Here is a 19825-nt window from a genome sequence, read left to right as displayed (position 1 = left end):
TTCTATCATCGTGTTATTCTGGTGCCTGATTATCTGTTGATGTGAACATTCTCTGCACTTTTTTAAACATGATGAATCTATTTGATCAGTAACTGCACTTGATATTAGGGACCGCAAGAGTCGAGATTTTCGTCAAAATATGTGCGTCGGAAATATGAATTGTTAATGTCTAATGCTCACAAACGGTTTCTTTCTCTTCAGAATATTTAGCGATAGAAGCCACACCCAAAGTTGTTTTAAAATGTTGTATACCAAATATGAAGTGTAATAAGTGATGAGCCGGAAAGTGTACCTCCATCAGAGATACTGTAACAGCCTCCATCAGAGATACTGTAACAACCTCCATCAGAGATACTGTGACAACCTCCATCAGAGATACTGTGACAACCTCCATCAGAGATACTGTGACAACCTCCATCAGAGATACTGTGACAACCTCCATCAGAGATACTGTGACAACCTCCATCAGAGATACTGTGACAACCTCCATCAGAGATACTGTGACAACCTCCATCAGAGATACTGTGACAACCTCCATCAGAGATACTGTGACAACCTCCATCAGAGATACTGTGACAACCTCCATCAGAGATAGTGTGACAACCTCCATCAGAGATACTGTGACAACCTCCATCAGAGATACTGTGACAACCTCCATCAGAGATACTGTGACAACCTCCATCAGAGATACTGTGACAACCTCCATCAGAGATACTCTAACAACCTCCATCAGAGATACTGTGACAACCTCCATCAGAGATACTGTGACAACCTCCATCAGAGATACTGTGACAACCTCCATCAGAGATACTGTGACAACCTCCATCAGAGATACTGTGACAACCTCCATCAGAGATACTGTGACAACCTCCATCAGAGATACTGTGACAACCTCCATCAGAGATACTGTGACAACCTCCATCAGAGATACTGTGACAACCTCCATCAGAGATACTGTGACAACCTCCATTAGAGATACTGTGACAACCTCCATCAGAGATACTGTAACAACCTCCATCAGAGATACTGTGACAACCTCCATCAGAGATACTGTGACAACCTCCATCAGAGATACTGTGACAACCTCCATCAGAGATACTGTGACAACCTCCATCAGAGATACTGTGACAACCTCCATCAGAGATACTGTGACAACCTCCATCAGAGATACTGTGACAACCTCCATCAGAGATACCGTGACAACCTCCATACGCCAATATCAGTGAGATTTGGAGACTGGGGACCAAAATATGCCATTGCAATGGAAAAGTGCTGAATTGTATCAGTAAGATTGAATTGAAGATTTAAGATGTGCAGTGGCTAGGGGTTGCCAGGCGGCTTCTCCAAAAATACTGGACACAATGGTGAAAAATACGACACGCTCGAAAAGTCGGTGGGGAGGTGTGCTATTTATAAATGATCAGACCGTTATGTCATTTTTTCTAAATTTCACCTCCAAGTGTGCACCAATTTGCACCATTTCAACAGTCTGGGGAGGGTTTTGGTGATTGAGTGCCCTCCCAGCATTTTTTACGAAATAGAATATGAAATGGTGCAAATTGGTGCAAAATACACCCCCCCCCTCCCCAATACACATAAAAATACACTCGCCCCCAATACATATAAAAATACACCCACACACACCCCCAATACATATAAAAATATACCCAACCCCCAATACATATACAAACATAACCACTCCACCCCAATAAATATTAAAAAATACCCAACCCCCCCAATACATATAAAAATATACCCACCCCCAATACATATAAAATATACCCACCTCCCCAATACATATATAAATACACCCACACACGCCAATACGTATAAAAAATATACCCACACACCCCCAATACATATAGAAATATAACCGCCCCCCATAATACATATAAAAATACCCAACCCCCAATACATATAAAAATATACCTACACCCCCCCAATGCATATAAAAATATACCTACACCCCCCCCAATGCATATAAAAATATACCTACACCCCCCCATGCATATAAAAATATACCCTCCCCCCATAATACATATAAAAATACACCTACACCCCCCCAATACATATAGAAATATAACCGCCCCATAATACATATAAAAATACCCAACCCTCCCAATACAAATATACCTCCACAATACATATAAAAAAAAACAGACTTAGCTTGGGGATGGTCTCAGGTCTCTGTCCAGGCGGTGGCTGCGGGGGCCGAACAGAGCAGTTGCCGCTGGGCCCAAGCTCTCCCCTGCTGCAGGCGTCTCTCCCTTACTGACTGTGCCATGTTGAGCTTGTGATGCTGGCGCGCGCCGGGCCTCTCTCTCATGCTGGCGCGCGCCGGGCCTCCCTCATGCTGGCGCGCGCCGGGCCTCCCTCTCATGCTGGCGCGCGCCGGGCCTCCCTCTCATGCTGGCGCGCGCCGGGCCTCCCTCTCATGCTGGCGCGCGCCGGGCCTCCCTCTCATGCTGGCGCGCGCCGGGCCTCCCTCTCAAGTCACAAACTCAATGTGGGACACAGTCTGTGAGGGAGAGAAGCCTGCAGCAGGGGGAGAGCCGGGGTCCGGCAGCAACTGCCCTGTCCGGCCACTGGGCCCCCAGCAGCCTCCGAGCCCGGGACACTTGTCCGACTCGCGCTGCCTGCCCACCGCACGTTCAGAGAGGTCATGCTGGACACATACATGTCCGGTATTACCTCTCTTTTTTTTACCGGACGCAGGGGGAAAATATCGATCTGTCCAGTTCAAAACCGGACACCGGGCAACCCTAGGGTGGCTCAAAATCAGCTGGACTAAGAGAAACTTGTTGAGACCTGAGATCTGCCCCTCACTCCATCTGATAAAGGGTCAGTGGGCTGTGCCCTTGCACCCAGAGGCACACAGTTTGCAGAGTGTATTTGCCATCTCAAATTGAAAAATGGAAAAAAAAGGTCGCTTGGGCTGCTCCTTTAAGACGGATGAAAAGAGAAGTTGAAATGACTGAGAAAACAGATTGTTATATCTGAGACAGCTAATTATACTTGAACTGCAACCAACAAAAATGTAAGCAATACTGCCAAGCAGGGCCGCCATCAGAAATCATGGGGCCCGGGCCAAATGAAAGGAGCGGGTGCCTCCATGGGGTGGCCTGGGGGGGAAGGGGTTATGTATAGGCCTGGTGGGGGTTACGTAGATTTAAGTATAGGCCTGGGGGGAAGGGGTTAAGTATAGGCCTGGTGGGGGTTACGTAGATTTAAGTATTGGCCTGGGGGGACGGGGTAAAGTATAGGCCTGGGGGGTTTACGTAGGTTTAAGTATAGGCCTGGGGGGAAGGGGTTAAGTATAGGCCTGGGGTGAAGGGGTTAAGTATAGGCCTGGGGGGGAAGGGGTTAAGTATGGGTGTAAGGGGTATAGACAATATTGAATTTAGTATTAGTTACAGTACCTCTTCAACCAGTCCACAGGGGGGCCTTCAATCGTTCCAAACAGGGGGGGGGTAGACTCGGGAGCCTTCAACCGGCCCACAGGGGGGGCCTTAAATCGACCTGCGGGGGGAGGCTTCTATCGGTCCTGGGTGGGACGACCCGGCGGAGGATTCCGGTAGGGCCTGGGGGGAGGTGAATGCCAATAGGGGGGGAGGTGAATGCCAATAGGGGGGGGGGGTGGATGCCAATAGGGGGGGGAGGTGGATGCCAATAGGGGGGGGAGGTGGATGCCAATAGCGGAGAGGAGGTGGATGCCAATAGGGGGGGGGGACGTGGATGCCAATAGGGGGGGGGAGGTGGATGCCAATAGGGGGGGGGGGAGGTGGATGCCAATAGCGGGGGGGAGGTGGATGCCAATAGGGGGGGAGGTGGATGCCAATAGCGGGGGGGAGGTGGATGCCAATAGGGGGGGGGTGGATGCCAGTGGAGGGGGGTGGTTGCCGGTTGGGTGGAGGGGGGACCGTGTGGATGCCGGGGGGGGGCGGGGGGTAGGGACCGTGTGGATGCCGGGGGGGGGAGTCGAGTGAGGAGCAAGCTGCGGCTCGGAGGGACGCGTGGGCTAGGCCCAAAACAGATGCCGCGGAGGAGTGGAGGGCTGCGCGGAGGATCTCTTGATGCCGGGCCGGTAGGTGTGGGGGCCTCGGGGGACAGGGGTGGATGCCGGTGGTGGTGTGGGGGGGGGGGGCGGAGAAGAGACCGTGTGGATGCCGGTGGAAGTGAGGAGCAGGCTGCGGCTGGACTCGGTGGGTGTTGGGGCCTGGGGTGGGGGGCTTTCGATGGATGCCAGATGGGGGGGGGGGGATGTCGGACGGGACGGACAGACAAAAAACAGACTAGAGAGAGTATACAGTACACTGTAGACAGACAGACAGACACACACACAACAGTGACTGAGGGTGAAACTTAGACAGACAATCACATTCATAGGACAAATAACAATTAAAGCATGGATTTACTTAACGTTTCTGTGGTGTTGTGTATTTGAATAATCAACTGCACAGCCGGGAACATTCAAACACGCTTTTCCCGCCTGTGCAGTTGCTTATATTAGCTTAAGTCCTCCCACTCCCCGCCCACGAGGAGAGACCTGACTGGATCCCTTCTCCTCATTATTTATTTATTTTTTTGACACAGCCTTTTTTTTTAAGACGTTTTTTTTTTTTAACACACGGGGCCCCGCCGGCGGCGGCCCCCCTGACTCAACGGGCCCGGGACTCCAGTGCCCTCTGTCCCCCGCTGATGGTGGCCCTGCTGGCAAGTGAGGTCGGCCCCTGCTAACAAGCAACACAGCATCTTAACAACCATTTGTGCCTCACTTTGTCTCCTTGTTGCTTGGTTTAACCCCTTTACTGCTAGAAGACATTTGTTTTTGTTTTTTTTAAAGAGGATTGCCTCATTAATGCCAAAAGTTGTATGAGAGTGCTGAAAACTACAAATATACTCGAGAGAAGTGGCAGGTTTTGGAGTATTCAACGGAAATGTAAATGTTGCATAGAAAGGGTGAATTAAGGAAAATGGATCGCATGCGTCTTAAAGCAGCAATCATACAGAAAATGGAGTGAGGTTTGATTTTGCCAGCATGGGAACCAGGGAGTCTCCTGTAGCTTAACTGCATTATTATTTTTTTAACTCCTGGTCCCCCTGTTCCCCGACATACTGGTGACGTTACCATATTGCTTCTTGGTTTCTCCAAGGTATTTAAATGGGCGTCCAATAGGAAACCAAAACCCATGATGTCGAGGCTTCCTATTGGTCCCCCAAGATTTGAACAGCCACCTTGTTTCCTGGGTCCCGGCAGCTGTAAATCACTGCATATTTAATAAGGACCATAGAGGGAGATTCATTAAGCTCCGACGCTGGGTATCACACCCAGATCCGGCGCTAACTGCTATTCAAATCAGCGACACGTTACACTGGATCGGGACACCAAGCATCAGCGCTTATTAATGAATCTCCCCCATAATGCGATAACTAAATGTTGATATCACATCACCGTACTAAAGACATCCACAGCTACATTGCTTGCTGTTATTTGGTACTGTGAAGCTACAGTGTACCAAGCACTTTTACCTCTCAGTGCCAAATAAAACAGATTCCGACCAAGGGAACCCTGAAACCTTCCTCTCTGGGAAGAGTTATCCATTGGCTTCTCCTTCCACAGTCAAGGGATTATATATGTGGGAGAAGCAAGAATTGAGCAAACAGCAATATATCATTTTTATCTTCCGTACACGGATAGCAGAATTAGACATTTCGGTAACTGCCAGAGCGTGTGGCACTTTGTTATTCTGTTCCTATGTAAAAATGGGCCAAAGTAACAAAATCCTGGGAACGCAGAACTTGAGATGGAATCAGTGGCGTATTTTTAGTCCTCTTTGGCGGAATACATCTTATTTCACTCACGGTACTGCTGGCCCCTCCTGCCCACAGTATGTAGCAAGACGTAGTCCCTCTCTCAGCCTCATCGTGAAAAATGTTATTCTAACAATAACCTGTGTATATATGAATGCGCAAGATATCCATGTATATCTCTCTATATCTGTCCATGTATAGCTGTAGTCCAAAATATATAGAAGTATACGTGCACTCAAAAATTCAAAATACTTGTAGGTGCTGAAACTCAAATACCATAGAAATTAAGCGAAAAAAAGTGATGCTCCAAAATAGAGGTCAAGTGGTGAGTATTTATCCATCTGGATACTAACCACTTGACCACTATTTTTGGCGTGCAACTCTTTTCGCTACATATGTAACTATAAAATTATATCTCAAAGGGGGAGTTTGCCTTGTTCGATTCACCCCCCCCCCTCCATCCCTCATAGGGGAGGGGGTTAAGAAGGGGGTCACAAGAGCTGAAAGTTGATATTTTTAGCTCCAGAGACAATCTGGTTTCTGAGAAGTTACCTGTAAAGGTAGCACCGGTACCGCCCCCGCAGGAAAACATATGGTGATTTAATACTCCTGGGTCACATGGGCCAATCTCTTGCAGCATCCTGTCGGCCCGTGTGACGCTGGGTGTTAATATAGCATAGATTTACAAAAAATGAAACAAAAAAAAAAAAAAACACAAAGTCCTTGAAATGGTAGATCAAGATCTGCAATTATACAAAACAAACCAACCATTGCGCAGTAACTTCTGGTCAATCCTAAACTCCCCCACCCTTGAGTTCTATCAGGACGTGCACGCGTGTGGAGAGGAGAAGGGGCGCACTAGCAGTGACGTCATCGGAGGGGGACCAGGCGCTCCGAGTCGCGGCCACGAAACGGGGATTCACGCAGGATCCCACCCCCATCTGCATCACTCCGGCATCCTCTCACGCAAGCGGACGGCACATTGTATCCTGTTCATAGGGATGGTCAGCATGTGAGTGTACTGTTGTTTAGTCCTATATTGTTTTATTACATTTTACGGTATCATACCATTGGTTCCTTTATTTTTATTTTGTTTATGGTGTTGCGAGCATCTGTCTGGAGAGGGGGTAACATCGCCTGGCATCCCATAGATTATCAGCCTGCCAGGAAGAAAGTTAAAGATACCTTTCAAGGCCCCTTTTTTCCTACTTTTAAGTAAGTAGCTGGCAACGGTGGGGGAGTATAGGATTTAAGAGAGATCAGATTCCGGACCCATTAATCACCCCTACAATCAAAGAATTGGGACTTCCTTTCTTGTCAGGTTTATATACCTGATAGTGCGCCAAGGACTTTGTGTTTTTGTTTTTGTTTGTTTAATTTTTTGTAAATCTATGCTATTGTTGTACTTACCTTATGGATAGGTTTGTTTTTACTCCTTAGGCAGCCATTCTCACAATCTGTGGATCTCCTCATACATCGGTATATCTTTTAAATGAGATATTAATAGTTCACAGCACTTTTCATTCATTATTGTGTATTGTTAAGTTTAGGTTAATAGGTTGAGCGCTTAGTATATGATTAGTTCATTTCTCCTTTTCACTGGGTGTTAATATACATGGAAGTACTGGCGCTAGCTTTCCGGGGACATATCTCGGGAACACCAAAAAAACCACGTGATGGGAGCTTCGCTAATTAATTGTAATTAAAAGTGATAGTGCTCTCAAAATTAAAAGAAAATGTGCAATCAAATATAAATATATACAGTATATGTGCAACAAATATAAGTGACTTCACATAGAATATCAAAAAATGATCTAAGGTGATTAGTGAAAAATACACAAATTTGTGACGTGAAAAAAACCTGAAAATGCAGCTCACAACCCTTAAAAGAAGTTTCCGGCGTTCTTCTCAAGTAAATCTTCTTCAACCTCAGAGGAGCGCAAAGGTTCTTGACCGGAAAAAATTAAAAGACACAATATGGGGTAGTGTGTCTCTCCAGTGTGTAGTGTATGTGTGATCCTAGGCCGCGTCCATGCGTAGCGCAATGGCGCGTGCGATGCGAACAAAAGGGCGTGCCTCAATGAGGACGGCCAGAGAGAGCGCGTGCGTGGGGACGACGTCGCAACCGATTTTTCGAGCGTCAAAATCATTTTATTTTGTCGCGCGACGGCCGGTTCACGTGAGCGGTTTCCGCCAATGAGGGCGAACCAGCTCTGTGATGTCACAGCCACGCCTTCCCATCGCGTCTCCCACTAGGCCACATATCGCCTCTGCTGCAGGCGCGCACATCGCCACATGCTCCGTCACGCGCCTAGCACGGGCTCGGCATTACGCACTCCCATTTTGTAGCTATGACAACAGCATATCAAAACCAGGGGGCACTAGTGTCTCCCCCATACCCCTCACTCGTTGAGCGGATCGCAGGAAAACGGAATAAAAAGAAAGATGGAGCAGCTTTATAAAAGACCATAAAAAAGGCCCTAAGAAAAGGACCCGAATGTCTGGAGATAATATCTGCTGAATATTAGGTTTTATCGGAGTTTACAATTCATAAATATAGCTCCAAATGAGAATTTGGAATAGTTTTATTCTTTCCCCAGTTTGTCGCTTGTGCTTTGTGTTGACTAATATGAGTGTTTTATCCTTAGGTGCAGGACATCAGTTTGTAGGTTTTACCAAAGGGTATATTTCAAAGGTGGATTTAATGTTGAGAAGATATCTTCTTTTCCCATGGAACTTTCTCATCTCCCTCTTTTCAATTTAACAGTAGGCGACTCAGCATTTCCAGCCTGTAGATACCATCTGCCTGAGGGATTAAACCTTTGGTCCAATTATATATTTAGGGAAATTACATGTTACAGCCAGATATAAATATACTCTTATGGTTAAAGTGATTTCTACACTTAATTATATTTTGGAATCCACATTTGAAATAATATCTCATAAGAATATTTTCCCATCACTGTTTAGATACCGTATAATTTCAATAATATATAAATGTTTACTGTATCCCCCCTTTTGCAAGTCCTAACTACTGATCCCGTATAAGGCTCTCATAACCTCTCTAGTGGAGGTGCAACTGTCTTACTAGACCAGTCAATCACAGGTGCTAAACAAGAACTGCTATTTAAATGTTGTCTTTTGTTATATTAATTGAGGTCACAATCACAGTAGCACTCCTTTTTGACACACACACACACACACACACACACACACACACACACACACACACATATATATATCAAATGGAAATATTACTGCATGCTCATTTGCATGTCTGCAAATGGGGTCTGCAACCCCGCCTTTCACCATTATCACCCAGAGCTTCCACTGCAGCAAGGGATTCTGGGAAATGACATGCAAATGGGCACACAGTTCCACCTTTTGCTTCAAAACCATGTAACATGGTTCCTGTAAGCTTATGCGTGCTGCATTTCAGCTGAATATATATATAATAATAATAATAATAGCATGCTCTTGTATAGCGCTGCTAATTGTACGCAGCGCTTTACAGAGACATTTTCCAGGCACAGGTCCCTGCCCCGTAGAGCTTACAATCTGTTTTTTTGGTGCCTGAGGCACAGGGAGATAAAGTGACTTGCCCAAGGTCACAAGGAGCAGACACCGGGAATTGAACCAGGCTCCCCTGCTTCAAACTCTCAGTGCCAGTCAGTGTCTTTACTCACTGAGCCACGCCTTCTCCCACTATATATATATAGTGTGGTGGGTTTGGGGTCTGGGATTACAGGGGCTGTACTTGTTTTGCCATTTCCCATTTACTTGAATTTGTGCCGAAAACGCCCCAATCGGATGCTTCAGAACAAGCAATTAAGGGGTACATCCTATATAAGCCAGAGTTGCTGTTCGAGTAATTATCAGACAATAATCCCCATTGAAGTTAATGGGAATTTCACCCCCCATTGGCAAATATATAACATAAGCAACTGAATAAGAGAGGGCTTGACCAGTATTGTAAATACCCAGCTAAGATTCCCTGCCGCTTTCAGATGCAGCTACTGTACTACAAGTCCAAGTCTAACAAACCTTGGCTCATGTCCACTAAAGGGAACAAAGCTTTAGCACGTCCACTCCTAACTTCCATTCATTTAAATAGGTGTTAGGACATGCTAAAGTGTAGCAGCATTGTGCAGTGAATGTGGGCCCTTGTGTCTTGTTGTTGATTTCGTTTTACTTGTGTGGGAACCAGAATAGTCTAAAATAAGAAACTGTCAAAAATAACATTTAATTAAAACCAGTTTCAGCTGCATCATGATGAAACGCTATACTGACTGAATAAAATAGTTTTCTTAATGGTACAAAACATACTGAAATACTGTCGTCTTACACAACAACTTGTGTATTACTAGTCTTTAATATTTTATTTAAGAAATGCCTGCGTTAGGAACAAATGAGGCAACATCTATATAGTAAAATCTTAAGTAACTATGGTTAACTATGTTAAAGTAATTATATTATTTATACATACATTATATATATATATATATATATGTATATATATATATACACACACACAGTATAGTGTGTGTCCGTATATGCATTAACAATTATGGTTATTATTGCAGTATCTTTGTGAAAGTAGTGTTTCTAGCTGTTGTTGGGCAACTGGATGATGTTATTTTGATATTTGCCCTATATAAGAGATGCCAAGTCTCATTTAATTTATACTCCTGAGGAAGTCACCTGTATCACGACTAAACACTTTGGGAACATCTGTAGTGCGTGAATTGTTATTACGCTATTTGCAGCAACTTAGGTTACGTGCACCTATAGTCGCGAGTGTCTATGTGGATTGAAGTTACTGCCAGTACCATCTAAAGATATCCAAGCCAATTGTGGGGACTATAGAGTGGACGGATTGGTGTCTTCGGCGAATGAAAAATCTATTTGGAGTTCACCACAAATATCAGACAAGGAACTCAATGGCTGGTGATCAGCTGCCCCTGTGTCATTATTCCCTCCTGCAGTACTACTCGTAGACCTGTAGGGGTGCACAGTAGAGTCAGGTTCCACCCCCGAACTGGTAAGAACTAGAACAGTTCATGAGACCAGCTACCATCTTAGTTTGTGTATAAAACGCCACCCAGTCTGTTAGTTCTTTCCTTGTTAACTTTCTGTTTACTGGTCAGGAGTCAGGTTATTCTTTGTTCCAAAAACAAGAAACAAAGAAGTCCAGAGCAACATCCAATGTGACAAAAATACACAGTGAAATACCTATATATCTCTTGAAAAAGGGGTCATTTAGTTAACCCTTTGGCCAAAGCGTGCAAGCTTGCGAGACACTTTCAGAGCATGACCATATCATCGCAGGTCCGAACACTAACTGATTAAAATCCTTATTTACCTCTATAATTAGAGGAAGGATGGTCCTGGCATTGAACCTGTCGCAACCAGCTGCATGAAAAGAAAACCTGCTTACCTGGACAGTGGGGGGGGGGGGGGGGAAGCTTTAAACCCTGGGTGGGAGGAGCCACTAACCTCCAAAACAGCTGAGACCAGCTGGACAAAGTTAAGCAGCACACAGATACCCAACAAGCTCTCAGAAACCCCACCAAAATTACCACAAACAAACAAGTGCTCTGGACTTCTTTGTTTCTTGTTTTATACAATTAGCCACGCCCAGTAGCACTCCTTTTGACACATATACATATATATATATATTGTGGTATTTTTTTTTGGGGGGGGGGGGGGGTTCTGAGAGCTTGCTGGGTATCTGTGTGTTTATTCTTTGTTCCCTAGCGCTGCATCTTTCCCTGTTCCTTTTTTATTCAGGATCCCACTTCTGCATATCTACAGGTACCTTCTTGTTTGTTGTTTTGTATTCCCTAAGCATTATTTTTCCCCTGTTTATTATTTGCCCCTACTACTGTTTCTTTTTGCATGTAGTGCAGCATTACTTGCAGCTAACTTTACTTTGTCCTGTTATTTCCTTTAGTTCTATTTCCCCTCTTTCCCTGTTTGCAACCACTGCTTTATGCATGTAGCTCTGCACACGTTGCAGACTCCATTTTGTTTTCCCAGTTTTGTTCCCTTTAGTGTAACAATAAACCTTGTCCGTTTTTATGTATTCCTGTCCTTTTGTGGATTTCCATGTTACCTCCAAGGGTTCCATACACTGTACGTCCTGATAGATTGACAAGCCCAAGTTATCAGTCCCTCCTAGGTACATTACATGGACCCACCGGAATATTGCTGGCTAATTTAGCCCAAACTTTGCAAGACATGCAGGGAGATTTTTTAGAAACCTGGCAAAACATGCAGGGGAGTTTATCAGCATCCAAAGTAGCTATAACGGGGTTAGCTGCTAGATTGGATTGTTTGCAGGCTCAGGTAACACCCTTACCTATCAACATTGTTCCCGAGGCCCCAATGTTTATGCTGCGGTGTGGGTGGGTGTGTATCTCAAAAAATAAATGTGTTGTCAGTGCTTATCTACTTCTGTATATGTGTATACTACAGTGCAATTAATTAAATAGTGTATATCAGCGTTTCCCAAATGGTGGGTTGCGACCCGGCACCGGGCCACGGCACCAAAATTGCCGGGTCGCAGCGAGGCTAGCCGCGCGGTGTCTCCTCCCAGCCCCCCCCCCCCCCCCCCTCCCGCTGCTCGAGTTAAAAAAAATAGCAGCGATTCCCCCTGCGGTCCCGCGCGCATGCGCAGGGCAAGCAGGGACCGCTCCCTTCCTCCCCCCTGCTCCCAACGTGGGATGGAGGCGGAAGTACTATCTCCTCTGCGGCCCGCTTCCTCCCGCGACCCCCTCCCGAGCCCACCTCCCGTGGCACCCCCTCCCGAGCCCACCTCCCGGGGCACCCCCTCCCGAGCCCACCTCCCGTGCCACCCCCTCCCGAGCCCACCTCCCGTGCCCCCAAGCCATCCTCCCGTCCCGGGCAGCAGGGGATATCGGCGGCAGCAGGGGAAAGCGTCCGGCCTCAAGGTAAGTCACCCCACCCAGTCACTGTCACCCACCCAGTCACTGTCACCCACCCAGTCACTGTCACCCACCCAGTCACTGTCACCCACCCAGTCACTGTCACCCATCCAGTCACTGTCACCCAGTCACTGTCACCCACCCACCCAGTCACTGTCACCCACCCAGTCACTGTCACCCACCCACCCAGTCACTGTCACCCACCCACCCAGTCACTGTCACCCACCCACCCAGTCACTGTCATCCACCCAGTCACTGTCACCCAGTCACTGTCACCCAGTCACTGTCACCCACCCAGTCACTGTCACCCACCCAGTCACTGTCACCCACCCAGTCACTGTCACCCACCCACCCAGTCACTGTCACCCACCCAGTCCCCCCTCCCCCCTCCCACCCACCCAGTCCCCCCTCCCCCCTCCCACCCACCCAGTCCCAGTCCCCCCTCCCACCCAGTCCCAGACCCCCCTCCCACCCACCCAGTGCTAGTCTCCCCCACCCAGTCCCCAGTCCCACCCAGTCCCCAGTCCCACCCAGTCCCAGTCCCCCCTCCCACCCACCCAGTCCCCCCTCCCACCCACCCAGTCCCCTCTCCCACCCACCCAGTCCCAGTTCCCTCTCCCACCCACCCACCCAGTCCCCCCTCCCACCGTCCCAGTCCCCCCTCCCCCCCAGCCCCCCCTCTCCCCTCCCACCCAGTACCCCCTCTCCCCTCCCACCCAGTGTCCCCCCCCTCCCACCCACCCAGTCCCCCCCTCCCACCCACCCAGTCCCCCCTCCTCCCACCCACCCAGTCCCTCCCACCCAGTCCCCCCCACCCACCCAGTCCCCCCTCCTCCCACCCACCCAGTCCCCCCTCCTCCCACCCACCCAGTCCCTCCCACCCACCCAGTCCCCCCTCCTCCCACCCACCCAGTCCCTGCCCCCCCCTCCAGTCACTCACATCCGTCATTGCCTGTAATTCACTGTTTGTGTCTGTGTACATATAGGGGAGAGCGAGTGTGTGTGTGTGTGTGTGTATCAGGGGCTGTGTGCGTGTGTATCTGTATCAGTGTCTGTGTGTGTGTATCAGAGTGTGTGTGTATCAGTGGCTGTGTGTGTGTGTGTGTGTGTGTGTGTATATATCAGTGTGTTTGTTTGTGTGTGTGTGTGTGTATCAGTATCAGTGTGTGTGTGTGTATCAGTGTGTGTGTATCAGTGTGTGTGTGTGTATCAGTGTGTGTGTATCAGTGTGTGTGTGAGTGTGTGTATCAGTGTCTGTGTGTGTGTGTATCAGTGTCTGTGTGTGTGTAGCAGTGTCTGTGTGTGTGTGTGTAGCAGTGTCTCTGTGTGTGTAGCAGTGTGTGTGTGTGTAGCAGTGTCTCTGTGTGGCTGCGTGTGTGTGTTTATCAGTGGCTGTGTGTGTATCAGTGTGTGTGTCAGTGGCTGCGTGTGTCAGTGGCTGCGTGTGTCAGTGGCTGCGTGTGTGTGTATCAGTGGCTGTGTGTGTGTGTATCAGTGGCTGTGTGTGTGTCTGTGCAGGCCCTATAGGCCAGTATAGGCGATAAAATTTTTAGTGGGTCACGAAGGAGAAGTTCAAAAATAACCGGGTCACGGAAAAAAAGTTTGGGAAACCCTGGTGTATATGAAACTGTATTTAAATGTAAAAAAAGAAAAATGGCTGTGCACAAATGTATGTATGTATATATATATATATAAAGGATGGACGTATATCTTTTTTCAACCTCATCTACTATGTAACTCTGTAACCCTGGGCCAGGGATACTTGCTGGGAACTGGTTCTGTCCGCATATTGTTTTAGCCAAGTACAGGCATACCCCGGTTTAAGGACACTCACTTTAAGTACACTCGCGAGTAAGTACATCTCGCTCAATAGGCAAACGGCAGCTCACGCATGCGCCTGTCAGCACGTCCTGAACAGCAATACCGGCTCCCTACCTGTACCGAAGCTGTGCGCAAGCGGGGAGACTATAGAGCCTGTTACAAATGCGTTATTTACATCAGTTATGCACGTATATGACGATTGCAGTACAGTACATGCATCGTAACGTGGGGGGAAAGTAGGGCTTCACTTTAAGTACATTTTCGCTTTACATACATGCTCCGGTCCCATTGCGTACGTTAATGCGGGGTATGCCTGTACTCATTTGTTTGTCCAGTTTTGAAAAGAAGGGAAAGGAAACACTTCTCACTGGCACAAAAGGAGAGGGGAACGTGGAATTGCTTAAAGCTTTTTACTACAGGAATGCAGAACTCGCTGTTTTGTGCCAAGAAACAGTGGTGTTTATGTACAGAGATTGCTGTATTAACAGACGATGCAACGCCATTCCATCTTCTACATCAGGGCTGGCCAACTCCAGTCCTCAAGGGCCACCAACGGTCAGTTTTTCAGGATATCCCTGCTTCAGCACAGGTGGCACAATCATTATGATTAAGCCACCTGCGCTGAAGCAGGGATATCCTGAAAACCTGACCCTTTGGACTGGAGTTGGCCAGCGTTGTTCTAAATACACTCTCTTTGACCCGCCACAATGAACACAGGAAAGCACACACATTGTGTGTGTCATGCAACTCCCCCTAACTTCACTAGTTGCCAACCACACTAAGGGGTCATTCTACATGGTCCAATGCTGCCGTTCAGGACATTTTCAGACAAAAATTCCCAATGACTGCAATGGGGATATTCAGATGAAAATGGCCCTAACAGTCACATATATAGAATAAGGCCCTTATTTGCATGCTGGGCCATAAACTTTCTTATGCACTGTCTTTAATGTGTCTTTACTGCTTATCACCGTTTAGTCAGTAAGGCCCTCAATGTTTAAGAAAATACATGATTTAGCCTGGAATATTTTTAAAAACTCTTATCAGGCAATGGCTCAAGATAACTCTATAATGATGCAGATTGTCCATAACTGTCTCATGCAAGAACATTTCCTACATTCACAAGTATTCGTAACCACATAGGGCAGGCGTGGCTAACTAGAGTCCTCAAGGGCCACCAACAGGTCAGGTTTTATGGATATCCCTGCTTCAGCACAGGTGGCTCAATCTTTGATTGAGCCACCTGTGCTGAAGCAGGTATATCCTGGAAACCTGACCTGTTGGTGGCCCTTGAGGACTGGAGTTGCCCACACCTGCTGTAGGATGTAATAACCACCTAAAAACTCAAGGCTTTTATCGAAGCAGAAAACAGAGAGAGAGAACATGATTAACGCAAAACTACATTTTATTCATTTCATTGAAATATGTACCCCACAAAACTGTAACGACTCCCCAAGTAAAAAGTTCATGCATGTCTCCGAAACATGCGTCATTTACACACCGAACCTTATTGCTGGGATGCTAAAAGATGTAACGCAAAATGTATCAACTTCACAGTTTCAAACATACACCCCCTGCATCTTTTCCAAGTTATTTTCTGTACAGAGATGGGCAAACCGGACTGATTCCGATCCCTTTCAGACCAAATCTGCTTCCGCACGCTGAAATCCAAAGTCACCTTTCAGCGACTTTATGGAGTCTTTAAATAAAACCTCCCTGGGGCGCGGATTCTCTGATTTTAAAGAATCCGACGTCGGATTTAACGTAAATCCGTCCCACCAAACTTGTTTATATCGAATCCGATGTCGGATTCAGCATAAATGCACCCCTATTTATATAATCTTGCTCCTCCTGTTATAATTCCAATTGGAGTCGGATTCAGTTTGCAGGTTCAGATTCCAAATCCATCTAATTCATTTTTTAATAATAGCAACAACAACAAAAAAAGCCTGAATCTGCCTTTTTAAGACTAGTCCTCCGAAATCCACGACTGAAGTGGCCAATCCGTGTCCGATTCGGATTTCAGTGGAAAATCCACCCACCTCGGGAGTTTTGCCTAGAATAACAGTCATGCCTGGATACGTCCACTTCAGTTGTCCATGTCCTCAAACAACAATGAATAAAAGAATTAGAATGTATGTCAGTACAGGTGACGTTGAAGCAGAATTCACGGCGATCTCCACACATTCGTCAGTATCAACCTTCTCTGGAACTTGAGAGCACACAGTTCCTCTGTGTGTGAAGACTTCCGATGTTGTTCTGCGAGATAACGCAAAGACACAATGCAAGCCCTGTATCGCCCCATCATATGTTACCAGCCACTTGGCTACCCAGGCCATACTACAGTCGCAGCTCCACGGATTAAAAGAAAGGAAGACGTGTTTCAGTTTAGGAAGGTTTGCAAACAAATAGCTAGGAATGGACGTCAAATTATTTTTGCTCAGGTGCAGCAGCTCAAGTTGCGTTAGAGAGGCGAACGCATTCTGTGTGATGTGTGTTATGCGGTTGTTATTAAGATGTAATTTCTTTAAGTTGACAAGACGGTTAAAGGAGCAATTGATCCGGGCAATCTCGTTGGCTTCCAGGTACATAATCTTGAGCTGCCTTAATCCATTGAAAATCTGATTAGGCAAACGAGAGATAGAATTGTGTCCTAAATTTAGCACATTCAATTTGTTTAGTTGGTTAAAGGCGTCATCTTGAATCACCCGAATCCGGTTCCTTCGGAGATTTAAATCTTGCAAGGCTTGCTGATGTTTGAAAGAGTTTCTTCCTATGGCTGCGACGTGATTTTTTTCCAGAGATAGCCTGGTGATATTGTGAAGCTTCCTTAAAGCTTGGGGGATGTAATGGATTTCATTGGAGCCTAACTCGAGATCTTCTAAAGAAAACAGATGTGAAAAGACAAGCGGGTGAATTTCAAAGATGTTGCAGTGAGACAGATCCAAGGAGATGAGGTTTAGTAGGCCTCGGAACGTGTGAGCGTGGAGGTAGGTCAACCTTGAATTCTTGCGGAGATTTAATTCCTTTAAGTTGCTGAGTGCAATAAAGGCTCCAGGAAATAGGAAAGTCAGGTTATTCTGATTTAACCAAAGGATTTGAAGGTGAGGGACATTTCTGAAAGCGTTGAAAGTAAGGATCCGGAATAGATTGCCTGTCAAGCTCAAAGATACAGCAGAAGCAGGGAGGTCTCCAGGAAGGCTTTTGAGTCCCATGTTATCACATTGAATGTCCTCTTCAGAAGAGCAGTGACACATACTATGGCATGTAGTGTTACTGAAATCCTGTCCCACCACCTCAACAAAAATACACACAGAGAGAAGTACTGAGAACATCGTAATTCTGAAGCACCAAAAACCGAAGCTAACCAAAAAAAAAACACTTTCAGCATTGCTGAGATTTAAAATGCAGACTTTTAGTTTGTTGATGCAAGTGACTTGTAACTGGGCATCTTAAGACTGTTGAAGACCAATGAAGACAACGTTCTTAGGCAGATATAAGCGGCTTACAGTATAACACAGTGGTAAAACGGTCATGTGTGCAGGCAGTGTAGTGATGAGCGTTCAACTCTGCCAACACTGGGCTTCTTTGAAGGTGCAACCTAAGACAACAACTACAGTCAACATACAGTATATGTGGTAAAACTGTAATAGGGTTAAAGTTATGATACCATAAAAGATCTTTGGTCATTGTAAACTGTAGTATTTTATCATGCAGAGAAAAGAACTTATAACTGTAATGTTAGTAGTAAAATAATAGCGGCTAAAGTGTTTAATAAAACTACCATAACTATAAGGGCACTCTAGTAGGACTAAACCCACAATTTTAATTATGCAGTAAATCAGCTATTTATTCTTAGGCTGCGGACATGGTGCCGCAGCCTGTGCGGAGACGCGCGGAGGCAGAGGGAAAGCGGGTGCTTTCCCCGGCCATAGTACACGGGCCATGGGGGGGTTCCTGGGGGCGTTCCCAGTGACGTCACGGAGCTGGTTCGCTCTCATTGGGTGAACCGCTCACGTGACCGCCCTATAGCGCGAGAACATCGCGTGCCCCCTCCTGCCATAAGGCAGTCTGTTCGCTCAGCGTGCGGACGAGTCCGCGTGGTCTGCCTTTGTATGGACGCAGCCTTAGATAATACTAATTCTGCTATAGTAAATGTGTTGATACTGTAACGATAGGCAACACTGACCTGAATTACTAATATAATCCAGAAGAAGAGAGGGGCAAAACTGAGTGTGTGAAATCAGAACCTACCAGAACCATCTGTTGCAAAATCTAATTTAAATAAAACCCTAAAAAATGTTTAGAACCAAAATACAAGTGCCCGACTCTAGGTGTTTCTCGCTATATCGTTTTTTTATTTTATTATTATTATTATTTTAAGTATTTCAGTTATTATTTTAGTTTCCTAATTGCTTGATTTGATTTGCTACTTATTTTAAGCATCTTTATTATGCGGTTTTAACATTTCCCTGCGTATATTGAGATTTTTTTTGTTCATAATTTGGTAGAAATCCAAAACAATAATATTTTGCCAAAACCAGAACATGACCCATTTTTAGGAGCAAAACCATGTCCAAAACACGAACAATTTTACGAACCAAAACACAAGTGAATGAGTTCACCTTTACCAAGAAGTGATGTGGATTTATAAATGTGTTGCCCAGTTAAATAATTTAAGTTTCCCTTGAGTAAATATAGTAGGTGTACTGCATAGTAACATCATCATCCTGTAATAACGGCGAGGATGTCTAATCTCCACATGGCACAGCAAAGGTTTTAGAACCCATATATTGTACATTAAACACTATGGCCCACACTGGACCATATATTTTATTTATCTGTTAAATAAAGAACAAATAGGACATCAGTATTTACTTTACATTTTGATATGTCACAGCCCATAATATATATTTTCTTTAACTGTGCACGCAATGTCTTGTATATAATGTATACCCTGTTCACTTATGTAACTGTATTTGTAACCATGTATTATTTGTCTTAACTCTGTGCCCAGGACATACTTGAAAACGAGAGGTAACTTTCAATGTATTACTTCCTGGTAAAATATTTTATAAATAAATAAAATAAATAAATTCTTATTCTATTAGCACCCCAGGAAGCAACACCTGTAATGCACAAAGGCCGTTGTTAAGGGTTCTTACAAGTATTCGTTTCATAGAAATCTGAAAATACCCAGAGAAGGTACGGAGGAACATTATGTTACATAGTTACATAGTTACATA

General features: G+C 45.9%; 2 protein-coding genes across 3 annotated transcripts in view; both read right to left on the bottom strand.

Annotated features, from left to right (window-relative positions):
- The window catches only part of AGTR2 (angiotensin II receptor type 2), a 33391-nt gene extending 28932 nt beyond the window's left edge, over positions 1–4459 (bottom strand). Inside the window, exon 1 of one of the 2 annotated variants that reach the window (XR_012788394.1) lies at positions 3420–4459. The gene's annotated coding sequence lies outside the window, so the exon portion shown is untranslated. The remainder of the gene's footprint in view (positions 1–3419) is intronic. The other variant, XM_075573135.1, reaches the window with a different exon arrangement.
- Positions 4460–15985: 11526 nt separating this feature from the next.
- Positions 15986–18247, bottom strand: LOC142467693 (uncharacterized). The gene has a single exon (XM_075573622.1). It carries the CDS (start codon positions 17912–17914, stop codon positions 16685–16687), a length of 1230 nt encoding a protein of 409 aa, XP_075429737.1. The 5' UTR covers positions 17915–18247; the 3' UTR covers positions 15986–16684.
- Positions 18248–19825: the final 1578 nt, after the last annotated feature.

The sequence above is a fragment of the Ascaphus truei genome, chromosome 16, assembly GCF_040206685.1.
Source record: "Ascaphus truei isolate aAscTru1 chromosome 16, aAscTru1.hap1, whole genome shotgun sequence".
Taxonomy (NCBI): Eukaryota; Metazoa; Chordata; class Amphibia; order Anura; family Ascaphidae; genus Ascaphus; species Ascaphus truei.
This window is presented reverse-complemented; position numbering and strand designations above follow the sequence as displayed.

Bases quoted from the DNA above. Each gene is read 5' to 3' on its own strand.
- LOC142467693 (XM_075573622.1), bottom strand. From the start codon at position 17,914: ATGTTCTCAGTACTTCTCTCTGTGTGTATTTTTGTTGAGGTGGTGGGA.